The sequence below is a fragment of the Mytilinidion resinicola genome (genome assembly GCF_010093595.1).
Source record: "Mytilinidion resinicola strain CBS 304.34 unplaced genomic scaffold BDZ99scaffold_6, whole genome shotgun sequence".
In the NCBI taxonomy this organism is placed as follows: domain Eukaryota; kingdom Fungi; phylum Ascomycota; class Dothideomycetes; order Mytilinidiales; family Mytilinidiaceae; genus Mytilinidion; species Mytilinidion resinicola.
In genome coordinates, this window is record NW_022985442.1 from 2,103,498 (window position 1) to 2,129,460 (window position 25,963).

At 48.2% G+C, this 25,963-nt stretch overlaps 7 protein-coding genes across 7 annotated transcripts; 5 read left to right on the plus strand and 2 right to left on the minus strand.

Annotated features, from left to right (window-relative positions):
• Window positions 1–3,323: 3,323 nt before the first annotated feature.
• Window positions 3,324–4,173, plus strand: BDZ99DRAFT_474877 (uncharacterized protein; the record flags this gene model as incomplete). The annotated part of the gene is made up of 4 exons (XM_033721938.1): window positions 3,324–3,438; window positions 3,486–3,996; window positions 4,113–4,123; window positions 4,166–4,173. The coding sequence occupies 4 exons, from the start codon at window positions 3,324–3,326 to the stop codon at window positions 4,171–4,173; spliced, it is 645 nt and encodes a 214-aa protein (XP_033579730.1).
• A 127-nt stretch (window positions 4,174–4,300) lies between these two features.
• BDZ99DRAFT_559152 (calcium/proton exchanger) lies at window positions 4,301–6,628 on the minus strand (the record flags this gene model as incomplete). Its single annotated transcript, XM_033727249.1, has 4 exons — window positions 4,301–5,348; window positions 5,397–5,644; window positions 5,692–5,983; window positions 6,481–6,628. The coding sequence occupies 4 exons, from the start codon at window positions 6,626–6,628 to the stop codon at window positions 4,702–4,704; spliced, it is 1,335 nt and encodes a 444-aa protein (XP_033579731.1). The 3' UTR covers window positions 4,301–4,701.
• Window positions 6,629–7,383: 755 nt separating this feature from the next.
• Window positions 7,384–10,229, minus strand: BDZ99DRAFT_497099 (uncharacterized protein; the record flags this gene model as incomplete). The annotated part of the gene is made up of 5 exons (XM_033723487.1): window positions 7,384–7,763; window positions 8,021–9,132; window positions 9,280–9,582; window positions 9,622–9,947; window positions 10,039–10,229. The coding sequence occupies 5 exons, from the start codon at window positions 10,227–10,229 to the stop codon at window positions 7,398–7,400; spliced, it is 2,298 nt and encodes a 765-aa protein (XP_033579732.1). The 3' UTR covers window positions 7,384–7,397.
• Window positions 10,230–13,144: 2,915 nt separating this feature from the next.
• BDZ99DRAFT_497100 (uncharacterized protein) lies at window positions 13,145–13,920 on the plus strand (the record flags this gene model as incomplete). Its single annotated transcript, XM_033723488.1, has 4 exons — window positions 13,145–13,438; window positions 13,492–13,631; window positions 13,683–13,782; window positions 13,831–13,920. 4 exons carry the CDS (start codon window positions 13,145–13,147, stop codon window positions 13,918–13,920), a joined length of 624 nt encoding a protein of 207 aa, XP_033579733.1.
• A 698-nt stretch (window positions 13,921–14,618) lies between these two features.
• BDZ99DRAFT_569382 (uncharacterized protein) lies at window positions 14,619–16,303 on the plus strand (the record flags this gene model as incomplete). Its single annotated transcript, XM_033727872.1, has 2 exons — window positions 14,619–14,677; window positions 14,760–16,303. 2 exons carry the CDS (start codon window positions 14,619–14,621, stop codon window positions 16,054–16,056), a joined length of 1,356 nt encoding a protein of 451 aa, XP_033579734.1. The 3' UTR covers window positions 16,057–16,303.
• Window positions 16,304–17,209: 906 nt separating this feature from the next.
• On the plus strand, window positions 17,210–17,494 carry BDZ99DRAFT_383396 (uncharacterized protein; the record flags this gene model as incomplete). The annotated part of the gene is made up of 1 exon (XM_033715327.1): window positions 17,210–17,494. One exon carries the CDS (start codon window positions 17,210–17,212, stop codon window positions 17,492–17,494), a length of 285 nt encoding a protein of 94 aa, XP_033579735.1.
• On the plus strand, window positions 17,458–17,720 carry BDZ99DRAFT_461402 (uncharacterized protein). Its single transcript, XM_033719612.1, has one exon. It carries the CDS (start codon window positions 17,509–17,511, stop codon window positions 17,662–17,664), a length of 156 nt encoding a protein of 51 aa, XP_033579736.1. The 5' UTR covers window positions 17,458–17,508; the 3' UTR covers window positions 17,665–17,720.
• Window positions 17,721–25,963: the final 8,243 nt, after the last annotated feature.

Here is a 25,963-nt window from a genome sequence, read left to right on the forward strand (position 1 = left end):
GTTCTCTACAGCTGAGATTTCAGCTGGGTTCTCTACAGCTGATGTTCGGAGAGTAGCTTTCTGGCATATGAGTTGTTGATCCTAGGTTGTAGTGCTGCAACCTGAGTGAACCTGAGTATAATCACACATCGTGCTGATGGATAACCGTGGGCGAGCGGCGAGTGTCTGTGATATATCATATTCCAAGCCAATTAAGCTCCTCTTCTTCGAGCACCGTGTCGATGCCATAAACGCCATTGCACGGGCCTGTGGAAAGCCACCGAAAGTTGATGACCATACAGAACCTTAGAACTGCAAGTGATGGCTGCAGCATGGTGGCGGGGGACCCGCATGAGTTCTGTGCATGTGGTCAAATGAAATCATCAGGCTCTATCAACAAGCATGATATCGAACGATGTGAAGCGCCAGGATGTACCAACAAGTGGCGTCGGCTGCTCTGACTATCCCCGGAGGCTGGAGAGCGGTAAAGTGTGGATGATAGCCGCCGGGCGGTGGAGAGCGATCACTGGAAGATATCTGTGCATACAATGCGGGCGGTAATGCTCGGACAATATCTGTGCAAGTGGCTTTCTTGCTCCTGCATATCCTCGCCCGCAGAGACTCCTTCAGATAAACCCCAGCTTTCCAACATGGCACAACCTCTCTTCCAGGCACAGAACCCTTGTAACAAGCCTCCGTGTTCCTTGAGCACGAAGCCATGAGCTCTAGGTAAAGATGAAATATTCTGTATCAGCCAAAGACTAACGTCAAATCCAAGTTCGACGTCAGGGGGACGATCTCAAACCCCGTCATCCTCACGAAGATCGGTATCGCCCTGCACCAGCAACACCTCGTACAGCGACGATAGAGATGACAATAACAATACTGTTCGCATTACCAAACACCGGTCTTGGGAAACGCCCGAACACCAACTGGAGGAGCTCAACGGAGCTGCGGTGATTCTGCAGGAAATGAGATGGGAGTGGACAGATGTGAGCCCTCTAATGGCTATTCTGGTCTACATCGGATTCTGATAGCAGGGGAAGGACAAATTTAGGGTGGGAGAGTGTGATGGGAAAGGCGACTGAGAGCTGCCGCTACGGCCACGTCTACTACTACAAATTCTCCTCCTACGGTATTTCGCTGGTACAAAAGACGCCTACAAATGAACATCTCGGTATTACTACGCGCAGACACAATCCAGTCTTGATGTATGAGCGGGGAGTGATGGATCTGGACGGGGATATAATTCTACTTTCTCTGAACGATAAGGAGTGTTTGGTGGAGAGAGCAGTTTCTGATTTCAGGAAGAGGGTCGGAGAGCTCCAAGAAAAACGATGGTCCGTGTTTTTGATACGATCGGAAGCGATTCGCTGCTCGCTGAGCTCTAGTTTCTCTGCTGCTTGCCATTTTTGATAGCAAGCAATCTCCGCTGTTTCATCTCATCTATATCTGGGGTTGGCTCCTTCATGGTCACCTGCAATAGCGTCTGCTGCAGATGATTCTTGCGCCCAAGCAAGTCTTGGTGGTAGTAGTTCTTTCCAAGAAACTGAATTTTCAATCAGTAATTGAGAATATCACTGCATGATCAATGCCTACCACATGTAAATCATTGCACGTGTCGTTGAGATAAAGGGTGCGATCAACTGATAAGTCAACAAGGATGGACTCCCAGCTTTTTGACAACGCGTTTTCAAACGCCTTGTTGAAAAAGCTATCCTCCGAATCTCCACTAGCAGGCTCGGAGGGCATGATGTAAACATATTCAGTACAGCCGCCGTACTTGAGTGCAGCCCTTAATAAGTCATTCTTGTATTTCTCTCGGTCTTCGATTCTGTTTCTCGATGATGGGTTCCAGGGGTAGAGTTTCATCGCTACAGACAGGAGGCGTGACGGAGGTCTTTTGACGAGAAGGCGCAAGAGGATTGAAGGGCGGGTTTGGGGGGGAGGAAGGTGAGGAAGTGAGGAGGTGACTGGTCCCCGCTGCGAAGGGGCAGTGAGTGATAGGCGGCAGAGTCAAAGTTGGCCAGACGCTAAACCGAATCCATCCCAGATGAGATGTTAATATGAGAGGGTGCCTGGTTGTGAGCATAATCGCGGCCAAATCTGGATATTTATGCACAGGTGAGAGAAATAAGCGTTTTTTTCTCGATTTACTTGGGGCATCTAAAACCGTCTTTGAACAGCTATATCCCCTTTTTAACTCTATCAATCCATCGCTGGCCTTCAGTAGGAGTTTGCATCGGCTTTTTTTTCTTACGGGATCATATGGCATATTTGAAGCTGCTGCTCGTGGGGTCGATCAGCTGGCTTGCTCGCTTCCTCGTGTGATGCCGTTCTTGCCCCTAGAACCTAATTTAGTACCGGTGTAGTGACTGTTATAATACCAAAACTAACCATGGACCTTCCGCACGACTTGTGTCATGTGCCAGTTAAGGAGGTCAACTTCAATTCCATAATCTTCTCCTCCAGCAACTGCTTATCAACACGCCCTAGGCTTTCCTTTTGGGTGTCTGCAAGTTTGCCTGCCTCAGCCTGCAACCTACGCCGCGTCAACCATATTGCCCAACGCAGTTAAGAGATCCTCCAACTCGTTGCCTTACCGCTCTCTCACCGGTTGCCTTCCTACACAATTCTGTCCCTTCTAGTCATTTCCCTTAAACTGATGCCAACATGAACGCGTATCACCAAGAGCCTCTAACCTACTCACAACAACATTTGCCGCATTCAGGTCTCCGGACAGTGTCGGGCGGCGGCGGTGACCAAAACCTAGGTGGTGTTCTTGACGTATCAAAGGAGACACCACCTCGCGCGTCAGTAGTACGATAAGGTCACACCCTGTGTCTGATATCGGACGTTTACCATAAATATAGGGCTGCAATTCTTGTCACTCCAGCTTCCCGCCGCCTGGAGCCTCCCTTGCATAATTGCGCTCCTCTGAACTTTTCAATTATCCTGTTGCGTCCCACGCTCGAATCTGGCAACGGAACCTATCCCGATTACGAACACAAGAGCATATGATGCCTCCGAGAAGGCAGTGACGAACTCGCCCTCGAACTCGTTTCAGCCGACTACCATTCTTCCAAGCCATACGACCTCCTTAGTAGAAGAATACTATATCCGCTGAACCCTACAATGGTCCATTGCATGGGATGTCAACCGCGAAATGTTCCATCTGTTCGTGTCTCGAATTCGATTACAGTGTTCATGATTATATGAACACGGAATTCTATGGAGAACCACTGATGTGGTGTACATGCTCGCATACCATTGACCAGCATCAGTCGTTATCGGTCGAGTCAAATCACACCCAATCCACGGCAACAATCCAATATTCCTTGAATATGTCCCTCGATTGGAGTCCCGCACAACAAGAGGAATATGTAATGCCTGAAGAGGGCTTTGAACCATTGGACAGCCAGGTTCGCCAATTCAAGGCTGAATTGAACGGAAATCTAGGTAAGATGTCACTGTGGCTGTGATAACATATACTAACATGTGGGCAGTTAATAGCACCGGCAGCGCTTCTTTTCCAATTGACGACTCCAACCAAGCACAAATCCTCCAACCTTTTCAAATAGTCGAACACAAAATGAGTGTTCGACTGATAGAAGAGATCGTAAATGCCGCACAGAAGGCCGTAAATGCCGCACAAGAGTCCTTAAACGACGCACAGAAAGCCCTAAACGCCGCCAAGGACGTAGTCAACGAGAACCGGGCGAATGGCTTCTGCATTGAGCAGAATACTTCTCGAGGCCAATCCACGGGGATAAAAGAGGAGAGTATTAAGAAGCTTCCTGTTGTAGGGAAGCCGCGACGTAGTAGAGGGGCACGAGGGGCACGAGCCAAAATTGCCTGTAATATTTGCCGGGAGCGAAAAGTAAAATATATTATTGGACCTACCGGGCCTTGCGCCGGGTGCAAGGGTGAAGGCCAGCATTGTGAGGTTTCAAGCTCTAGGCGTAGAAATTGTGCAAACAAGAAGACTATACGAGAGGATCGTGAGAGCGAAGGATCGTGAGTCAGGAAGATTCTACCATCAAGAGATTGATTAGATCGACATGAAGCGCAAAGCCCTTGGTGCCTGCCTACTTCGTCTGATGTGCTAGGGAACAAAAAGCTAATTAACTTAGGCTTTTAAAGTGTAAGTAGAAGGACACGAGTTCTGGAAGCGACAATCCGGCAGGTGCGTAGGCGGTGGCCCTTGGTAAGCCTCGTTCTCGCCAGTATATCACGTGCAATGTGTCAGGGATTGAAGTTGGGCGGTAAATTCACACCAAAAAACTTTATTGCAACTCACGGCTCGCGCGACACGCGACACCACCACACGAACGTCGCCTCCTCGCATGCTCCACCGTGCCACCATTTGATACCTGTCGCTTCTAGGCAAAGAGTTTCTAGGCCACAACCGTACTCCGTGCAATAATCCGTACTAAATGAAAACCGCAATCTTATTATTTAAGAGTTTAGCCTTTCGAAATCTGTCATCGCTTCGAAGTCTTACGACTGAACGTCAATTGGTGGAGGCTTCCGACAACGTCTAACCTGTTTCTTATCCACACCTTGTCTCGGATGTGTAGTCACTGGGATAGAGCCAAGCAGCAATGGCGATAATAATATACAACGCTATAAGCAGAGCGCCTTTAAGCCAATCTAGCTAATGTTAGTAGAGTATAATTCTAGAAAGGCGGTATACTTACGAGATTTACCGTCCTGGATAAGTTAATTCACAAGTAGTATTGTCATAAAGAGTATAGCAATTTGGAAAGCATTAAAGTACAACATCATGCACTCTTTACCGGCAACCCACCCCACAATTACGATAAGCGGAAGAATAAATAAGGCGATCTGCATACTGGACCCGACGGCAACACTAATAGCAAGATCCATTTGATCTTTAATCGCCATAGTAACTGCAGTTGCGTGCTCGGCAGCATTGCCGACGATCGGGATTAGGATAAGACCAACAAAAACAGCGGAGACTTTGTCACCTTCTGTTATGCTCTGAATACTGTTGACCATGAACTCTGAGCAGAATGCAATCAATGTGGTCGAGATCCCCAAAGGGATGAGCGCACCCGACAGGGTTAACTGGGACTCTTCGATATCCTCCTCGCGTGTGAAGTTGATCTGGGCAGTACCAACAGCAGAAGCAGCAGTAATGGCGCCAATTTTTACGATTGTGCGACTACTAGTGCCCTTGTCTAGGTTGCCATTTCTTTTTTCGACTCTCTTGCTTGGTTCCTTGTACATCATAGCATGCGATTTAAGCTGAAAGAAGAGGTAGCAAAAGTAGATGATTAACATGATGAGGGCTGTTCCATGGGAAAGCTCCTGGTTCTTCAAGAAATTGGCGTTAGTGTCCTCTACTAGAGTTTATGTTAATACCTCTACGAATAAAGAACTTATTTACTTACCTAAAAGCATATAGTGGAACACAGTTGGGATAATTAGACCGCTAATACAAATAGCCAAGAGACTTGTAGCAGTCTGGGCGAGAGTTAAGTTGAAAAACTGCTCTAATCGGCTAATACCTCCAAAGAAGAAGCACATTCCAAGTACCAGAAGTAGGTTTGAAAGCATACTTCCGATCAACGAGGTCTTGACAATTAAAATCTTATTTTTAAACAACGCTTGGATAGAGACAATTAATTCAACAGCATTACTGCAATCACAGTTAGCAACATAGGCCTATGCGGTTGAGATACGTACCCAAAAGATGCATTTAAAAGACCACCAAGGGTTTCACCAGTGCGGAGTGCAAGTTCCTCTGTTGCGTAGCTAAGCATAGCTGCAAGAGGAAGAATAGCAACAAAGTTAATGATAAATACAGCTATACTATTTATGTGCGAATAGTTGACTGCAAAGCCAATAGGAACTAGAATAAGAAGCATATTAATCCAGGACCCGAATAAGACAGCGCGGAACTGTTGCGTGGCCGGAATGTTCTGATCTAATGCTTCTTTGAGCCTCGCAGACGTGTCTGGTTGATTGTGATCAGTCTCTGGAGAGACATTTGTGCTGAGTGCCGACACGGGAGGTGCAGTGGTGGAGCGCCCTTCCTCCGCATCTGAAGGCTTGCGCTGTCGCCTAAAAGGGTTGTAATCGGCTTTCGAAGCGATATGCCGGGCTTTTGGAGTGACAGGATCTGGATCATTAATTGTGAGCATGATTCTTAACTTTTAATCGTTCTTGGAAGAATTTCTATTTACACATAATAAGTTGGTAATAAGTTTCTATGGTATCTAATATAGTCTCCTAGAGATATGGACCTGAATTTAAGGAGATTGGGAGTACTTAAGTGCTAGCATTCGGATTTGAACGAAGCTGCTATTTCCTCTTAATTGCGAAAACTCTCTTACACAGAGGTTCAGCAGAAGATAGCTAGGTCCTGCGAAGAAGTCTCACGCGTGAACTTTTGATCGAGCTGCTAGCTGCAACGTGAAGAGGAAGGGACTCGCATCAGCCATTCATATAATTTGCCTCGAAGTAATAATAGACCCAACCTGGCCGCCATTAAGAGAGTGTTGCTGAAATTTTCATGTGCTGTATACGTAGTTCGTGCCTCTTCGGCTAATAGCTTGATGGATTGATGGTCCGTCGAAGTGGTCGAAGAAGAGTAGCGGTATAAGGATGATGGCGTAATCATACTTGTTCCCGGAGACTAGCTCTTTAATAACGCGCGTAGTTGTGACACTGTGGTATTTAAAACCAGGGCGGTTACAGACCCCTTGTTCCAATATCTATGCCGAGTGTAGACATTTCCTAGCAATAGGCTCGAGTTGAAGTTATAGATTATCGGACACGTTCGCGGAGTGATGGCGTTGATAATGGCATCAGGAGGCTCACGCACCACGCTAGCGCCGTGAAGCAAGTGTGCATCTAGTCGGCATGAGGCTCTTACGCTGCTTAGTGCGGGAGAAGGTTGCCTGGTAATGCGCTTGCGAGTCTTTCCTACTCACGTTCACGTTTTCTCAGTCACTTGCGAGCTAGGCCACGCTGGTTTCGTTGTTTTTGTTAGGCGCTGACTTTGTTGAAGATGTCGAGCTCATTCAAATGTGTTTTCAAGTGGATTTGGTTCGACATGTCGAGGTGCTAGTGGAGTAGAGGCTCTAGCACGGGCCACAATGCTGCCCCCGAAGCCCTGTGGCCCGTGCTTATTTCCCAATAGAAGAGGCCACCGGCTCGTGCACGCGACAGGCTCGTGCACGCATCACCAAAAATCACGTACAATACACAATGAAGCTTTTCAACACAACACAACTCTCTATACAAGTCTACGAGCTTGGAGGTGAGGTAACTGAACCCGCTCTTTCACTCTATCACAACCTCATAGTCGTCAAGTGCCTTGGGGCGCCTCCGTACACGTGTAGCTCGGCCCGAAGGCTCCGGTGCATCATCATCCTCCTCATCATCTATCACAACCAAATTTCGCTTTTTGAAGCTGTAGATGTAGCTGTGAATAGCTTCTGTGCTCGGCTCTCTCCTAGCAGCTGCCTCTCTGCCTCTTTTTCCTCCTTCTGTATAGCTTTTTGAAGCTTTGCATCCTTAGCATTTAAAATACGTTGCTTCTCTTCCTCCTCTTTCTTTTGAAGGTCACGTGCCTGCTGCACCTTATTGGGGCTATACACAACTGCAAATCCATCTTCTGCACGTGCCAGAGCCTTGAAAGGGGGCTGTTGCCTCTGCCTCTTCTTCCTCTCCTCCTTAAAGCCCTCATGGAGGTTCTTGTTTTGTATTTCTACAAGCTTAAGCTTTTCCTCCTTGGCTTGAATCTCCCTCACCTCTGGCGAATCATCGCTAAAGTTATAAGATATATTCAAAGAAATCTATGCTAGCCGATCTCTGTCCATGTCGTCGACCAGTAACGTATGTGTGAGTTGAGGGACATATTCACTAGATTTGTGTCCTGGCGCGACTTGTGAGAAGGCAGAAGACGTAGACCATATATTAGAAGATCGGTCGTAACGTATCCAGCGCTTAAGCTACTTAAGACTTAGTAAAAGCAACAACGGGTGGTGCGGACAAATTTTCAACTCACATTTGCAATTTGGTGACCAAGGCGTAGGATCCGCTCGGTTCTGTCCTTTGTCGTTGAAGCGAGCTCAAGGGAACGTTTTTCCTCATCATGTTCACCACCAAACCAGCTCTCTGGGAAATACCATTGGCTCCACACCTGCCCACGTATAAGGTAATCCTCGGGCAGAGGCACGTTGTCGCTTTTATCCGTTGAAGGGAAAAGATCGTCATTAACAAGTGGCTCTTCGGACTTCGATAACGTGTTAAGAAAGGTAACGACTTTGTCCCAAGGAGCGTTGTCGGCTAGGGCCGAGATGGATGGAATCGTAGAGAGACTGGAAAGCGTAGAGAGACTGGAAAGGAATGCAAGGAGGACGTGAACATGCGGAAGAACATTCTTATCCCCAATACGCCCAAGAACAAGAGCAAAGGTGGAGAATGTAAGACGACAGGCGGACTGAAAGGCGACATCGTGAGACAATTTGGCCAGTTGCGACGAGGTTTCGTCCGAGCTGAGTTGTCTTGGTCCTACAGAAGAAGAAGATGGCGAGCGACTTAAGGAGTCTTGTTCCGAAGGACTGGACGGTCTCTGAGATTTGTGGGCAATCTTCTCAGCGTATGACTGATAAATCAGTCTTAAAGGTGAGTCTTGAGAGCCGTAGTCAAAGAAACCAGCGATATTGGTAACAGCAATGAAAACACCCTGCTCGTTCCACTTTGCCGTTACTCGCCCAATATGGTTGTCTAGCTGGCCTAGGAAAGCATCCTTAGACTCTTCAAAGGCGTCAGTCGACAACTTCCAAAAGAGAATACCGTGAACCCTGATAAAGCTGGTATCAATGGGCAGCGAATGCGTGTATGAGGCACTGGAACGTCCAAGAACAGGATCAAGCAACGTAAGAATTGACTCCCGAGCGCTTATGAAAGGAACGACACACGTGAGAGAACGGGAATAGTAGTAGAGCTGCTGTAGCGCATTCGGGTGAGCGAGGATGGCAAGGTGGTGATATAGACGACCAACGTATGGACTCTTATCAGCGGCCATGCTATACCAGAAGTGTGCAACTCCGGCCCACGTCTCACGATCTTGCAAATCCTCGTCCGCAATGGCTAAGCGGTACCGACTAAGATCTCCTAGAGACTCGATCTAGGTGTCTTTAAACGTGGGCACGGTTTCGTAGAGCAGAGACATCATCTGGTAGGCTAGATAGATGAAAGCTAGCATATAGTCTAAGGACTCTGGCAGCCGGCGTTGTAATATCTTAAGGAAAGAGTGGATACCGTGCTTCCACATCCTTGCCGGCATTGAGTACTTAGATGCAAGACGGCGAAGTGCAGGAGAGGCAGAAGGGTGCTGACTAGCGAGGAAAAAGTCATGATATTCATGCAACAAGGTCCTATGCAGAGACATTAATGCCTGCCAGTGGTCAGGCATCAGATTACAATCCCCATCAGGATCGGGTAGTACAGAAGCCTGAACCAAGTCAACGTGAATGCATTTGGTCTCGAAAAAGGTCAGACCCGCGTATATCAACTTAACCTCGGAAGCTAGCTGTTTTTGAGAGATCGGGCGTACATTGGACTCTAAGATGATATTTGGGTAGCAAGGATTGATACGCTTACTGGACTGAGGTTGGGGAGATGAATCAGCGTCAATGGAGAGAGGGAGGGTTCTTGAGTAGTCTAAGTCCTCCACGTAAGGCCCGGCGGGGTCCTCGTAGCCAGTTGCCTTCTTGGTCCGCCTGGTGTCCCGGATTGGCACACGTGACTGTAATTCAGATGGTTGGATATTAGAGCCAGCAGGCCGCTTTATTGACCCCGGAGGTGATTGAGACCTGCCGTTCATCTCTAATAATGACAGCTGCATTAGATCAGGCGTGGAATCAGCACCTGCAGTAGCCTCGGATGATATGTGCGACTCTCGCGCAGTCTGGTCAGCCAATAACCGCCTGAGTAACAGTCAGTCTGGGGTTCGCTTGCGGTGTCCTAACGTAGAACTTGCGGTGATCCAATTTAGGAATGCAGAAAAGCTAAACTTACGCAGCTTCGTCTCTCAAAACCTTTCGAAATCGGCCAGGGTTCTGAGGGTCAATTCCCATGCCCAGCAGAGTCGGGGAGTGGTCTGAGACGACATGATCCCACAACTGGTCGTCATTCTGGAAGACACTGCCACTGCAGTAGGGACATGAGGGATTCCGGGCAGCGGCCGTGGAGGCCTTCGCTTGCGTCATGAGGGCTTGCGTATATCTGTAGTTGTCAACTGGCTGAAGAGAAGGAGACGTTGTCAGGGACGGACTCGGATTGCAGCAAACCTGCCATTTTGGCGAGTTGAATATGGTTGGGCGGTGCAGTCGTATGTCGTTGCTGGAGAGTAGGTGTGCATTCGGAATCCTAAACGGGTGTCGGCGGTGCGGGACGGAGATGGTTCGCGACGTTGCAGAGCCGCACGATGGGGGTCCTGAGGCACGAAAGAGGAAACGTGGTGATCTCTGGGTGAAGCCTGAGCAAGCTGCACTTTGAGCTGCTCTTCCCGAGGATATTTATTACATTAGAACGAGGCTCTGGGTGTTGGCAAACGTGCGAACCAGTTGTAAGGCAGCCACTAGTGGCGCCCATGGGACTTAAAAAGCCCCTCCGCCCCCAACCCTTGTCCGGCGTGTTCGACACCTTGCACAGTGTGATATGCTCAGCCTCGCCGGGCGTAACCATGTCGGTCCTCTTCGTGCTGCACTTCAGATCCCTAAATCTATTGCGTCCAAATCTTGGCTCTTCGAGGTTGCCAGCATGCTGTGGGAAAAGGAATCCTACGGTGTCGTGCACAGGCGTCCCTAGCATCCGATAATCACCAGTTGTGAACAAGAAGTGGCTGACGATCTTTCGCGTCTAGAATACGCTATTGATGTATTAGGGCACCGGGTGCAGCCTCTGATCTGCGCACGCACGCCTCGCGGCGAACAGAAGCCAACTCTGCACGATTACGCACAGGGAGACAAGGAAAGCGGAGGCTGCTGTTGGAGAGGCATAGGCGGTATTTCCAAACTACTTTAGGACATTTAAAAACAATCTTTAGACAGCCACATCCCCCTTATTACTTCTATTAATCCCCTGCTAGCCCCTTTCGGGAGTTTGCGTGGGGAGAAGTGAAGTGTTCCGCCACTATTTGGCTAGTTTGTCATGCACTAAGTCAACCGCTGGCGAATGAACCAGGGGAGCCATTGGCGATCACTACGCCACGCTAACTCACACTGTAGCGAGTTTCGATGCCTCTAGCGCCACCATCTTCGGTGGTGTCGCCCCAGGAGCCATGAAATGAAAGCCGGCAATAACGGCAGAGATGTAAGTGGTCAGTTACTGCATGGGAGGGTCGGTAACGAGCTTTAATGCTAGCATTGTCTCAAATGGCTTTCGGAGTTGGAGCCCTGGAGCCATGGATATGAGGAAGAGGACCACGGAGATGTAATTGGTGAGCTACAGCTCGAGAAAGCCGGAACGCTACTCCTGGCTAGGCTGAGGATGCAAGTTTACCTTCAATCACAGCTGCGCTCGTTGCCTAGAGACCCCTCTGCAGCTTTCATTCATCCTGCGTCTTGTTCCTACACAGCTTCCCGCTTCCCACTTCCCGCAGCTGAGCCCGGCGAGCTGACAGGGTAGGTTCTTTGGACCGCCACTTCTCCATCCCCAGACCTAGTGCCGGAACGCTATGCGAACTACGATATCTCGATAGAGATCAGCCAGCCTTCTGGTGGTGGCACCAGATTTGCGCATTCTGGACGTGAAAGATTGTCAGCCACTTCAATCCCTCGGTAATTATCAGAAGATGGAGCCAAGTTGGTGACGTGAGGGAGGTAAATAGATAGATTGGCGAGGCAAAGAGCTAGGCTGGTGAGGTGGAGAGTGAGGTTGGCGAGAGACAGATTGGCGTAGCTGATTCTCAAGGCCAGAAGCACACTGAGCCTCATCTCCTTTGAAATCATAGAGTCTGCATCTTATGCCATAACTGATGCGTTGAACTTTGGATATGGCAGGATGAGAACCACGGGAACGCATGTTGTGCCGCTATACACGCTATGCCGTACTGGGAGTGCGACATGTCGCACTCCCGGTACGGCATAGCGCCTGCTGATTAGATAAACGAAAAACCAAAAGACTTTGCAGAACGCCACTTTTCTTTCCCCGCCCCAGCTTAACCGAGCGGACGGATACCCGGTGGAACGCCCAACCCTATGATTCAGCCCGTCGAATGTGGTACAAGGGCGGCCCTTAGGCTACCCCTTGTGTGATCTCAACAGATATCGGCTAGCCTTCTTGTGGCGGCACCAGATTTACTCATCCCGGATGAAAAGATCGTCGGCTACCCCAGAGATGCCTGTGGACGGCGTCGCCAGGAATCCCCACCCGCACCTTATCCTGTTCTCTTTTCGTGTTCCGAATCGACAAGTGACACGCAAGCGGCGCGGGTAGTACGGTCGGTATTGTTGGATATGATGCCGCCCATGCTCCTGGGGCCACCGAAGATGGTGGCGCTGAAGGCATCGAAACTCGCTGCAGTGTGAGTTAGCGTGGCGTAGTGATCGCCAATGGCTCCCCTGGTTCATTCGCCAGCGGTTGACTTAGTGCATGACAAACTAGCCAAATAGTGGCGGAGCACTTCACTTCTCTTTTCCCCCTCGATCTCCACCACCGCCCGCCTCAACAGTCGCGCCCGCTCCAGAGCAATCCAGCAGATCGCTTTCTCGGCGCTTCCCTCGCTCGGAGGCAAAATCGAAATACCGTCCGCTGTGTGGCTGCCCGTGGAACCCAGCCTGGAGCATCACCGCGCCCGACGACGGACCGACTGTCTTCCTTTTAGCCCCTTTGCACACGGCCAACATCGTCGTAGTCGCACGGAGAGGACCGACATGGTGATATAGAGCTGGTTACGCCTGGCCAGGCTGAGGATGCATGATTGCCTTCAATCACAGCTACTCTACTCGTTGCCTGGAGGCTCCTCTGCAGCTTTCGTTCATCCTGCGTCTCCTTCCTGCACCGCTTCTCTCTTGCAGCTGAGCCCTGCATTGAACGAACCGTGCATGTTTGCCTTCTCTTGCTCTGCATCGAGTCTACACCCCCTGTCTCTCTCTTTCTTTCTGCTTCTGCCCCGTACGCAATGAATTTTATTGACATCATTATTGGCTACACTGGCTGGGCTATCATGATCCTCTGCAGCGGGTATTGTGTTGGGAGTCATATATACGCTGCATTATACGAAACAACGGAACGCAGCAGATCACCGCAACCTATCATCATCTCATCAGTGTCCTTCTTCTTCGTTGTCTTCGGCTTTGTATCATCTTTTTTCAGCAAGGGCTTTAAGCCAGGCTCCTGTGAATCCCCTAACAAATGGGCCACTGTCATAATTGTGGCGCTTCAGTGTGCGCACCAGACCCTATGCCTATACGATGTGAGTTTTCCGTTGTTCAATTAAACAGCATCGTATGCTTATCTGTCTGTTAGTGTGACCGCCAAATGAACCTCTCCGGTCGGGAGTGTTCGATTTCCGGTTGGAAGCGTTTGAGTTATTACATCACAAAGTTTTTACGGTTGGGTTCACCGATATGGCTGGTTGGAGTAATTCTAACCTTTGTATTTGAATTGTAAGCATTTAAATGTATCCGGAAACGTATAAGATAATAATTGTTCTGTAGATATATCTCTCATTTTGCGTGGATTTTGAGATGTATCACGGCATCAATGTGGACACTGAAAGCCGCGAATCATGTTGACCGCAGCTCGCGGCTCATTAAGGTATGGTTTGCCAATGTATTTACGCGTAGTTGTACAATTTTGTCCCAGTACGAGCTTGACATTTGGCGTACTCAGCTAGAAGCTATCGTGGGATTTCAGAGGCACGGAGATGCCACGCCACCATCCCACACACCTTAACTCCTTCCGCCCTTCCCCGGCTGGCCCCATATATGTGTAGTCTCATAAATCCTGACACTCAGCTGAGCTCGGACATATCCTAGATTGTGAATATTTTAAGCTATTGGCTGGCGTTTCAATGGCCGATCTTCATACACGCTGACGGAGTAAGCCATTAAAAGTCGTTTCTGCATAATCTTGGGATGACGTCTGGATTCACGGCGATTATCGAGAGCTGGAACTCCGATACGGCCGAGCTCCACCTTGATACGATTCATGGCGAAATTGGTGGATGGTGGTTGGAGAAGTGAGCATTAGCATCAGATGCGTCGTCCCAGGAGAGTCGAGACTTGGAGTCAATGCGCGGCACGGAGGGCGTTAAGTGACGACCATGTTGATATATCTAGTTGCGCCCAACTATACATGTTTGCTTTCACCCGCCGCTCTTTGCCTTACACTTCCTGCGAGACAGATCTTTTTTTGCCTGCATCCTGCACTATGAGGCCCTTTCATTAGCTCGTTTTATCCTGTCACAAATGTTCTCTGCGTTAGCGTCTTTCTACTCGTCTGTTTCTCTACACTTGCATGACCAAACTATTAGGAAGTTGAAGATAGCTTAGGGGTAATAGGGAGATCTTCAAACAAGTATGAAATTCTAAGCCTCAGTTCCCTCGCCCTAACATCTTCACAGCAAAATTCGAATTTCTCAATCCGTTACTATGGAGACAGGACAATCCCACGAAGCCACCCTAGTGAACAACGGAGATCTGGTCAAACGGTACTTCCCCTCCCTCCGATAATACTCTCGGGCCTCCCCAATTGCAGAACCGATGCGTCAACAGAAGCTCACAGAGACACAGAGAGCGATCCCGGACTATGGACCGCCATTCGTCGTCCGACCCGCTTTTCTACTGCCAGGAGTGCGGTCGCGGCTACAAGACGGTCGAGTCGCTAAACTGCCATCACAAGAACCACTCGAGCAACAAGTACGTGTGCCACATCTGCCAGGTCGGCTTCAAGCGCAAGGACCTGCTGCACCGCCATCTAACACAGGTCCATAAGTGGGGTTCGTCGCGCAGGGCCTCGAAGCCGAGGGGCGGGGACAAACGCCCCTGTGTGCGGTGCTCGCAGCGCAAGATCAAGTGCGATCGCCTGAGCCCTTGCAGCGGATGCACGCGCGGCAAACACAGCTGCCAGTACCCCACTCCACCGAAGAGCTCCATCAGCCCTTTTGCCACCATTGGCGCCTTCCCGAACCCAAATGCTACCACTGCCAGCCACGTCCCGCCCAACCTGGCCTTGTCGTCGTGGAGTGGCAACCTCTACTCCCAAAACACCGACCCAGGCCGGGACAATCACTCCCAGCTCTCGCCAGAGACAACAACCACCCTCCCAAGTTCTGGAACAGCCACGATGTGGCACTCACCGGAGCCCCAAAATGCGGCAATGGCCTACACCGTAGTATGCTCGGGTGCCAATGAGCTACCAACCGTGAGACACGTCCGCAGCTTCTCCATGATGGAAACCACTCCACCAGTCGTCAAGACTGAAGCGCCCTCCCAAATACACCATACGCCGCCGCAAGAGAACGTGAGGCTGCGGGAAGAGAACGCGAGGCTGCGGGAAGAGAATGCGAGGCTGCAAGAGAACGCGAGGCTGCGAGAGAACGTGGGGCTGCAAGAGATCGCGAGGCTGCGGGAAGAGATCGCGAGGCTAGAAGAGAAAATTGCACGGAACCGCTGGCTGAATGAAACCACTGTCTCGACTCAAGAAACCTTGAGCAACGGATCCGTGGAAATCACATCATTCAACACCCTATCTAGGCTGCTATGCGCATCTAGACCAGAAGATTCCAATTTCATGGCGCAACCATTGTATTCTCCCACAACTTCAACATGGAATTTTCAGGATAGCAGGTCAGCAACATCAAATTCGTTTATTGCTCCGCAGCCTATCCAGCACTGTGAAAGCTATTCCGGCAAATGTTCCGTCTGTTGCTGTCCCAACTTCGAAATGGACAGCGGTCGTTATTGTACGACAAGATTCTATAAGGATCTCCCACCGAGGATGTGTAAAGAGTGCGGACACCAGGATTCAAATCACGCGCCACCTGGTGCGCAGGTCTGGGCGGCGAATGCGGGTTCGGTTCTGGTGTAATGGGATATCTCTGCTGAGTTCGAAAACAGTTCGCAGTTACAGTTGATCCGGAATTGGGGGTGGAGGCCCTGTCTAGCTTGTATTTTTCCATGCTCTGGCGGGCTTGAGTAGCCGCTGGATAAAGGAGGCGTCGATTCCAGTCGTGAACAAGTTGATCGTGTAGTGTCGGCCAGCCCCTGGAGTTATCTCAGCGGGCGGCTCAGACGGTAACTCGATAGTAACTAGTTTAAAAATAGTAATTTGACCGTTTATTTATCCCGCTTGTCTGATCACTTCCAGAAGAATACTTCCAAAGCTGTAATGCGCCAAACGTGCTGTTTTGGGCTAGCGTGCTGGTTGGGCGGGCCCGTGCCTAGCTTCAGCGCACATTATCCTTCGCTACTTCGAATAGTCAAGCTTTTGGCTTCGCGAGACAGCCAAGCCTTCTCAGCAGCGATGCAGCGATGCAGCAATGCGGCTATGGCGCCCGGCTGCAAGAATCTTACGACTAGAAATCTCTCACCATTAGCGGCATGACAGCGGTTGAGTGTGCACTATAGCTGCCCCTTTCACGCTGCCACCATTTCCAAGATGGGAACGGCGTCCGGGTCCCAAAGTGCAAGGTGGCATAGACCCCCTCCTGCCGACCTGATCAAAGCATACTCCCCTTTCTGTATTCGATATAAGATCCAACGAGATAAGCATAAGTTACAGGGATGCTTTCCTCAAAGAGCCCGGAGGGCTTTGGCTTGATGGACGCCCAGTTCAGAAAAGACGGCAGTCGTGCTTTCAGGGGCAACCTCAACACCAAGAGGAAGCAAACAGTATATGAAGCAGTGTTCCCTCTCACCCGCTAGCTTCAATATCTAAAGAAAGGAGTAGCAACAAGTAAGTATGACGTGCGATATGGCCTAGTGTACACTTTACCTGATGCTAACAACAGAGAAACTCAGCTAGCCATACGCGAGTGGAACAAGAACAAGGTTGAATCTCTCGAGAAACAGGTTGCGGAGCTCCAGCAAAAAAAACTAGCAGCTACCCCATGAGCCCCACGAGCCCCACGAGTACGCACAATTACATCGCCTCGCCGGACATGCCGAGTATGGAGGAGTCGCCCTCTCACAGTGGCTACTCGTCCGGCTCCAACTCGAAGAAGCCGTCCAACATGTCAGGGATGAAGCGTAAGCCCTCAAGGGCTGGCACCCGCAGCGTCACCACCCTCACCGCTACCCAGCTCGAACGCAAACGCGCCAGCGATAGAGAAGCCCAGCGCGCCATTCGCGAGCGGACCAAGAACCATATCGAGTCTCTAGAGCGCCGGATTATAACCCAGGACGCCGACAGCGAATTAAGGCTCACTGAGCTCTTGCAAAGAAACAATGAGCTGGAGAACAAGAATGCCGTGCTGCAGACGCGGCTGAGCCATGCTCTCGCCTCGTTAGAATATGCAGATTCCTAATGGAAAACCCACCAATGGCTCAGCAGCCCATGCCGATGCTGGGCTTTGGCACTCCTACGTCGAATTACTCACCGCATCTAGAGGAGTATCGGTACATGAGCGTGCAGATGGCCCAACCACAAGGCCAAAATCCCCCATACCAGGACCATGTAAAGGTCGAGCCACAATGAGCACGTATTAGCTTGGGTAGCAATGTTTGCCGGAAGTGAGTCTAATCTCCGCACCTACAAAGTGATGTCAGACGGAGGCATTCGGAGCGATTTTGCTGGTTGGAGCAGCGCATTTACCTAGACTGCTGCCCTTGATAGGTTCTGGCCGTCACGTCGGAGCCGGGACATCGAGCCGAAGTAGAAAGAATTGTATTCCACTTATTAATGCATCCTACCTTGTCGATAACCTGTGCCAACAACTCTCTACGGGGCAGTTGGAAAGAGACGCTGTAGATGGCGCTGATCCAGATGAGCGCGATGATGACTGCGCCCCTTCGGCCTCGCTAACCACCAGCTCGAGGGCTAGCTCGATGGCCTCGGGCTGATCCCCAACCCCATAAGAAGATGGCGGACATTAAGGTTGCGTACCGGGTAGTGACGCAGGCAGACTTTGTTGAAGCACGAGATCTCCCGCCCTGCATTCACATCCGCACCATACTTTTCAGGGTATAGAGATGCATTAGCGCGACATCGTCCGAAAAGAGATTAAGGTCTACGCTCATGGCAACGTTACCCCTTAACATCAAGACCACAACGCGACGAATTGCCCTAGGACCTGCGAGAATCGAGCCGCGTGCCGAAACCAGCCCCGAAAGTCGTAGAAGCAGGTCCAATACGACGCGGCCGAGTAATAGCCGTAGGATATGACATGGTATAAGCGGCGTCGCCAAATCGATGTTGTTGTTGTTGTTGTTGTAGCGATAGATCATTTCTTTTGTAGCTTAAATTTCTTTAGTTGCATGTGATAGCGTATCTGTACTGCGCCTGGGGTCCGATCTGGGAAGCGTTCAAATATCTCCTTCCACTCCATGCCCATGTTTCTCCTGTACGCGAGTAACCGCTGGTCGTCCGACTCCAACCACGCTGCTCGCTTTCGTTTGGGGAGACGCATATTGCCCGGATTAGGGCCCATAGCATGAGGCTTGTATCCCATTGTGTCTTCGTCTGCATCCTCATCCTCGTCCTCATACTCTTCGCCCATGTAGTTGTCTGCATGGTCAGCGTTATGATTCGCAGCTTCGCTGTAAGAATTGCTCTTCTGGTCTGGACTGAGCACCGTCTAGCTCCGACGAGGAGGTGAGTCTGATGCAGCGTTGTCATATCGGCATCCCAGTAACAACCATGAATCCTGCGATAGCTGGGCTATCCGGATGACTTGACCTCTCTCTCCAAGAATGCTGGTATCAAGCGCTATCATGTCTAGAGGCAATTTCGACTTGTTGCAACGGACAATTGCTGATACAATCGACAAGGCGTTTGGCACAGGGTGAAGAGTAATATCAGCTATCTGGTAGGCCTGGTTGGCGCTAAGTCCATAATTAATGCTGGGTTCGTTCATAGCTGTCCCTCTTGGAGCGGATATTTGCGGGGATATTTGTGGGGAGCTAGACCGAGTCACCCTATCTGTTCCGGGCCTAGACAGGTGTTGAGATTGGCACGGGATCACTTGTCGAGACCTCGTCGTGCGCATCGTGCTACAATCCCGTGGTCTAAGAGCGGTTTGTGACGTGCCGCGCCCCTTCGTCCGGAAACGGCGATTGCTTGTCACTGACAAGTCATCAGCCTGACTGGGTTCGTCCTCATGGCTCCCCCCAACTTCGCCATCGCTGACGTCGCTGTCATCTTCACCCATCTCCAAATACGGACTGAAGTCTTGATCGCCCGGTCTTCGTTCAAACGGAGAGATTGATTGTCTTGAGGAATGCAGCAGCTCTTTCTCTATCGCGCCCTCGTGTTGTTCGCCATCGCCGCCATTCTGTAAATCAAGGAGGTCGCTTCGAGATAGGTTGGAGGTGTCGGCGCCATCGTCTTTGCCGCCACCGTCCCCGCCACTAGCATTTGGGTTGCTGACTCTGAGAGGCGAAAAATGGCTGCCGCGGGCCGGCGGCGGCGGCGGCGTCGTCGTCGACGCTGGTGTGCGCACAGTACTACGTGAAAGGCTCTCTGCCTGTGGCTGGGCTGACCGCCGCTTTGCTGAACGGGAGTCTTCCGAGGCCAGTTCCGAGGTGTGATCATCGGCGTACTCCCGCTTGCGTGTTGCATATGGCCGGTTTCTCATGGCAACATCATCGTAAGGTGCGTCCTGCTTGGGGAAACTGTCTTCAAAGGGCGTTAAAATGGGTTTCTTGAATCTGCAGGAGGATGCTCACCATTACGCATGGCTGCCATGTTCTCCGCAGAAGATGCGCGCATGCTAGCTGCATCCAGGCCGTTATCCTGATATTCTCGCGATTGGCCACTAGATTGGATGTCGTCCATGCCATGGCTTGCTCCGGCTGCAACATCATCCAAAACGAAAGCAAATTCTGTCATTAATCAGCAAATCAGTGCTGCAACGCCATCAATACACCTACCTGGACTACTTCCATCGAACAACATAGGTACGGTTAAGTCCATCTCATCGTTTGGAGTCGGGCAAGGCCCTTCCTGGCCTGGCTGCTGGCTCTGTGGTAGGTCATCTCCGCCATCTGCACACATGTTAGCCAGGAACTCTTAGCCTGTACAGTTGAAGAGCTGGAAATACCTGGATGTAGCGAGTCTGAAGGGCCAGTAGTTTCTACTGCAGCTAGTCCCGGATTGAAGTCTGACAGATCGGCTGAGAAGTCATCAATATTAGCCAGAAGTACTCTTTAGTATAGTAGCAACTCACGTGCCTTAGTCTATGGCGTAATTGTGGCTGGAATAACTACCAAGACTCGCATTCATACCCTTGCTTGCCCGCCGAAGCAAAATGGTAGTGTTTGGAGTGTGAGGGGCGTAAGATGTATCGGTGGTCAGGAGGTCGGATTTGAGATCAGACATGGACAATCGTCTTCATGTTGTAACTACGTCAAACGCCACGACGACCTGCAGGCCAAATTCAATCGAAAATACGACTATCAGCGTTCTAAATGCGAAGGTCCTGTGCTGATACGGGCCTGGTTCAAGCTTATACAAGGCATTAAGATACAATATGGGATTCTAGATGAGGATACCTGGAATTTTGATGAGACTGGCTTCCAGATGGGTGTGATTGCGACTGCACGAGTTGTTACAGGAACCGACCGCGCTGGTCGGCCTAGAACTGTACAGCCAGGCAATCGCGAGTGGGTTACAATTATCGAGTGTATTAATGCGATGGGGGCAGCAATTCCACCGCTGGTTATCTTCGAAGCTGTGATGCACCAGGCTGCTTGGTATCAAGCTATTCCACCAGATTGGTCAATTGGGGTCAGTGAGAACGGCTGGACGACGAATGAGATTGGCCTAACCTGGCTACATCTATTCCATGAGCATACAAAGGATCGCACTGTTGGCACGCATCGGCTGCTTGTATTGGACGGCCATGGTAGCCATATCAACCCCGAATTCGATCAATTTTGCCTGGATCACAAGATTGTGATTGTCTGCATGCCGGCGCACTCATCACATCTACTACAGCCGCTAGATGTAGGCTGTTTCTCGGCGCTTAAGCGGGCATATGGGCGCAGCGTCGAACAGATGATGGCCAGCGGCGTCAATCATATTGACAAGCTCGAATTCCTGCCGATATATCAGCACGCTAGAAAGGAAGCACTACATCAGAACAATATACAAGCAGGATTCTCAGCTACTGGCCTTGTGCCATATAGCCCTGAGCGCGTGCTAGCACAGCTACACGCTGAATATCAGACGCCATCGCCACCACGCCGGCCAGGCTCAAGATCCTCCTGGGCAGCCGAAACACCACACAATATTGCTCAATTAGAGCAGCAAACAGCCTTGCTAAAGCGCTATCTTAAGCGCCGTACGCAGAGCCCACCGAGCCCCACGGAGCAAGCCCTCACGCAGCTTGTTAAGGGGTGTGAGATGGCGATGTCAAGCGCTGTGCTGCTTGCAAGCGAAAATGAGAGGCTACGCGCAGAAAATCAACGCCAAAAAAGGAAGAGGAAACAGAAGCGTACATATATAGCTAGAGGAGGGGTTCTATCAGGCGCAGAGGGGGCCTCTCGTGCACAAGCTGCCCAGGAGGGGGCGGCAGAGGGGCCAGTAGAGGGGCCAGCAGAGCGACGGCAGCGTGCACCACCTAAGTGTAGCTTGTGCGAATCACTGGAACACAACGCTCGTACGTGCCCTAGACGGCAGGCAACTAGCTAGTAGATAGAAACACCAAAGATAATTGTTCGTGGTTGTGTAATTCGTGTTTCTATAGCCTCATTGTGGGGTAGGTGGGCCACATGCTTGCGTGGGCCACATGCTTACCGACTAACTTACGTTATGTTTTGAGAGTAACTTACTTAAAACAGCCAGGTAGCGCGGTCGATCCATCGCTTCACGCGTGAGAAATTAGTCGAAGAATAATTTCACAACTTCCGTGCCTCATTCGTACGTCAAAAGGAGCCCTCGCGCCGCTGTTTGTGATGATGATGTGGTCAATGTGCCTTTCTTCTCTTCAAGATGGCTTCACTTCCTGGCAGCCAGTTGGAATGCTCCTACGCACGTCTGTCTACGCGTCTCAGCTGTACAGGGTTCACTTCTCAGCTGGACAAGGTTCACCTGTTGTTTTGTCACCGTTGCTGCCTGCAACCCCTGGTCTCTCTTCACTAACGTCCATCACTGCAGGTCGAGAAACACTCCGCTCCGAGAAATATGAGGGGTACTTGAACTTCAAACAAATTAAGTTTTGTGCACACGTTGATCTCTGTCCTAATCCTATACACGTTACATGCTGTAGCCATTTCTAAACATCTAGGACTCCTTGCATCTAAAATTTACAGTTGCGTTGTCGCCTTCGCGCCTGATTTGCGGAGAGCCTCCTTTCATGGTTGTAACCGATTCCATCGCCACAGCACCACTATTAAGCTCCCATCACTTCTGCTACTCATATAAGTTACCGGACCAAATAGTCGAGCTCCAAAAGGAAAACAAGAAACTCAAGCATGACCTCGAGGAATCTCGGCAGAAGATTACTGGTCTATTGGAAAACGGAATGAAGCTAAAGAGAGGAAGTCGACGGAGGGGAAGGAAGCCAACAATTGTCTATACTCCTGGGAGCTCTCATGTTGAGTAATCCTCTATCCACTCTTCATCTTCATCTCCCACCATTCCACTCTTTGTCAGCTCTTCGTCAAGGTCATCGGCTAGCATCCACTTTGGCTCAATGGATCTTCGCGCAATTTCGATGAACGGAAGTAGTATCCTTGGATTTTGGGAATTTTTTACGAACGGTGCCTTTGCTTTGTTAGTGTAGCAATCTTTGTCGAAATAAGGATGTTTTACTTCTTGTAGATGATTCTAAGTAGTGTGTGGTAAGGATGTAATATCGAAAAATGTTTTCGCCTCCTCTAACCACTTAATAGAAAAGAGATCCCTCTGGATGGACTCTACTATACATATAATTGGTCTTACATTTATTTCGTCCCGCTTACTATTCACACTGCTTCTTAGAATCTCCTCTACAGCGTCTAACTAATTAGCTATATTTACTTCCAAAACGATACGCTACGTACCGATTTTAATAATTACATTATTTCTATTATTACAGAGGCATATCAGTCTTATATCGATTTAATAGTTGGTGATTTAAAACTCGTTCTTTAGAAACATAATACTATTTAGAACCTTTAAACAAATCAGCCCCTCGTTTCCTATAAATACAGCTTAGAATTGTTACCTCCTTGCAAATAGAGGTAATGCCTTGCTCTTAAGGCTTCCTTAGGGATGCGAGAACTTTGTCTAATAAAATACCTGGCCGTTCTATAATAATATAAACTATTAAAGCGTTAAGTAGATAGGTATTATAGATGTTTATAATATTATCGAAGGATGTTTTAAAAAGACGGAGGTTCTTAGGTGTTGCGTTAATAATGCGTTTTATAGCGAGAATCTAGAACGGTTCTCTTTTTTCTTGCATAATTAACAGCTTATTCTCCTTAATATATACCCTAAAGTCTTTACTAGGTGCTGTTCGCACTAATTTAAGAGGACGAGATGTTATATATTGTTTTTTTGCGGTGATTAATAGCTGTAGAGGGCTGTGGTAATCGAATTTTCTCTTTATTCGAGGCTGTTGCGAGGATATACGTGTTGCGACTAGAACGCTATCGTTAGCATATTTCGGAAATTCGACTGTATTTTTATCCATCTTAAGTAAGGGCTAAGAAGGAATGTCGATTTCTTTTAGTGTCGAGTAATCAGCCCCCTAGATTGCACTAAGTGCTCCTTTCTACTTACCCTGTTAAACTTACCCCTTTACCAACCTGCACCGTCTCTATATATATTAATAACAGCCTCTAGATATTAAATATAGAGCCAGCAATTATGCTAAAGAAAGCCCTATATTCGGTTCGAAATACTCTTAAGGTAATGCCTATAGATTATAAGGTAAGACGATATAGGGGTAGCACGATTGCTCTCGAGGCGGAGTCTTACCGAATACAAGCAAAAAAATATCCCCTAAGGCGGACTTAAAAACCCGCTTCTAAGAGCTTGTAAAAGACAATAGTTATCTTCGACTAGAGGTTTAGTTTTACAGAGAATGCTTTAAATCTGCTTAACGTTTTCGAGATACTGTCTAAAACACGGCCGCCGAGTTAGAAGTAAGATATCTTCTAAGCGAGGTAAACGGTGGGAAAAGAAAACATTACGCTGTTGCCTTACACGATTCTTTGGAAGTCTTACTCGAGCTTGTTAAAAGCCTTCGGACGGACGCAGCTCGGACTACTAAAGACGAGCGGCAGGCAATAGTAGATTGGCTAGCCTGTTTTAAAGATTCTCCTGCAAAAAAAGAGCCTTTTATAGAACTAGGTTAGGTAATTTAGGGTTTTTACTAGCTGGATTTATTATATAATCTTTTTCTAAATAAGTACTTAGAGTATAAAAGATATATAACGTCCCCCCTAGGTGGCGCAGCACCCTCTGTGCCGCAAGAAATATATTATTTAGGTAACTAACTATAATAAATTAATTTTACAGATAGCAGCACTAAAGTCTATTACTACAGGTCGAGAAACACTCCGCTCCGAGAAATATAAGGGGTACTTAAACTTTAAACAAATTAAATTTTATATATATATTAATCTCTATTCTAATCCTATACACGTTATATACTATAGCTATTTCTAAACATTTAAAACCCCTTATATCTAAAATTTACGGTTATATTATCTTCTTTACGCCTAATTTACGGAAAAACTCCTTTTATAGTTATAACCGGATTCTATTACTATAGTACTACTATTAAGCTTCTATTACTTCTGCTACTTATATAAGGGTTTTCTAAGCCTAAAAGCCTTACTACTATACTAGGAAGTTGTTATTAGCCTTATAGCGGCTATTGCACGCAAATTTATATAAAGTTGCTACTTTAGTTAGTACTTCTAATTAAAATATATTGTATTTAGGTGTATATAGGATAAAGTAGGATTAGAAATAATATTAAGTAGCAGAGTATAATTAATTGTATATATATAGTATTTCTTATTAGTTAGGTTACCCTGCCCGACGTTCTATATAGCTTTAATAGTAAGCTTATTAATATAGTATAATAGGTTGTCTTTTCTATACCTTCTAAGTATTATATACTAGAACAGGGTATAGGTTAAGTTATTATTAGGGTGCAATAGTTTTTAAAAGGTAAGGCAATAATTAATCGGGATATAAAACGGGTTTATTACTTCTAATAGGTAGTATTAAAGTTTTAAGTTAAATATAAGGTTCCTATCTATATAAAAGAGTGTCCTTATATATAAAAAGTCCGTCCTAAGAAACCTATATACTTATTATACTTGTTTATAAGCCGGGCGAGTCCGTTTTTTACCTACTTTTCCACGAGTTTATTAAGCCAGCTTATTCCTGCTCGCTATAAGCCTAATAAGCTATTACGTAACCCTGTCTCTATAATACCCTATTTTTAGATTATTTCTATCTACTAGCAATTTATAGGGGAATCTAGGATTTCTATACGTTCTATATATAACTTTTTTAGTTCTATAACTTAGTTCTATATAATTAGTTTTATCTACTTACTTATTTCTATAAGTGCCTTTATGCTCGGGTGGTTTATATTATAGGTTATAATATTTACTCCCCTTTTTAAGGCTTTCGGCCTAAAAGTACTTCTATAGTAAGGTTTTAGATAAGTAGCTAGTAATACCCTATTTACTAGGCTGTTATTATACTACTCTATTTCTTTTTTTATAATATCCAACGCCTTAAAAGCTAAAAAGTGCAAAAACTGCCTTATTTTTGCTTTTTATATTAATAATATTAGTGTTAAAATGGTTTCTTATTTTTATTACCT

Coding starts and splice junctions, on each gene's coding strand:
- BDZ99DRAFT_461402 (XM_033719612.1), top strand. CDS start 17,509: ATGGCTCAGCAGCCCATGCCGATGCTGGGCTTTGGCACTCCTACGTCG.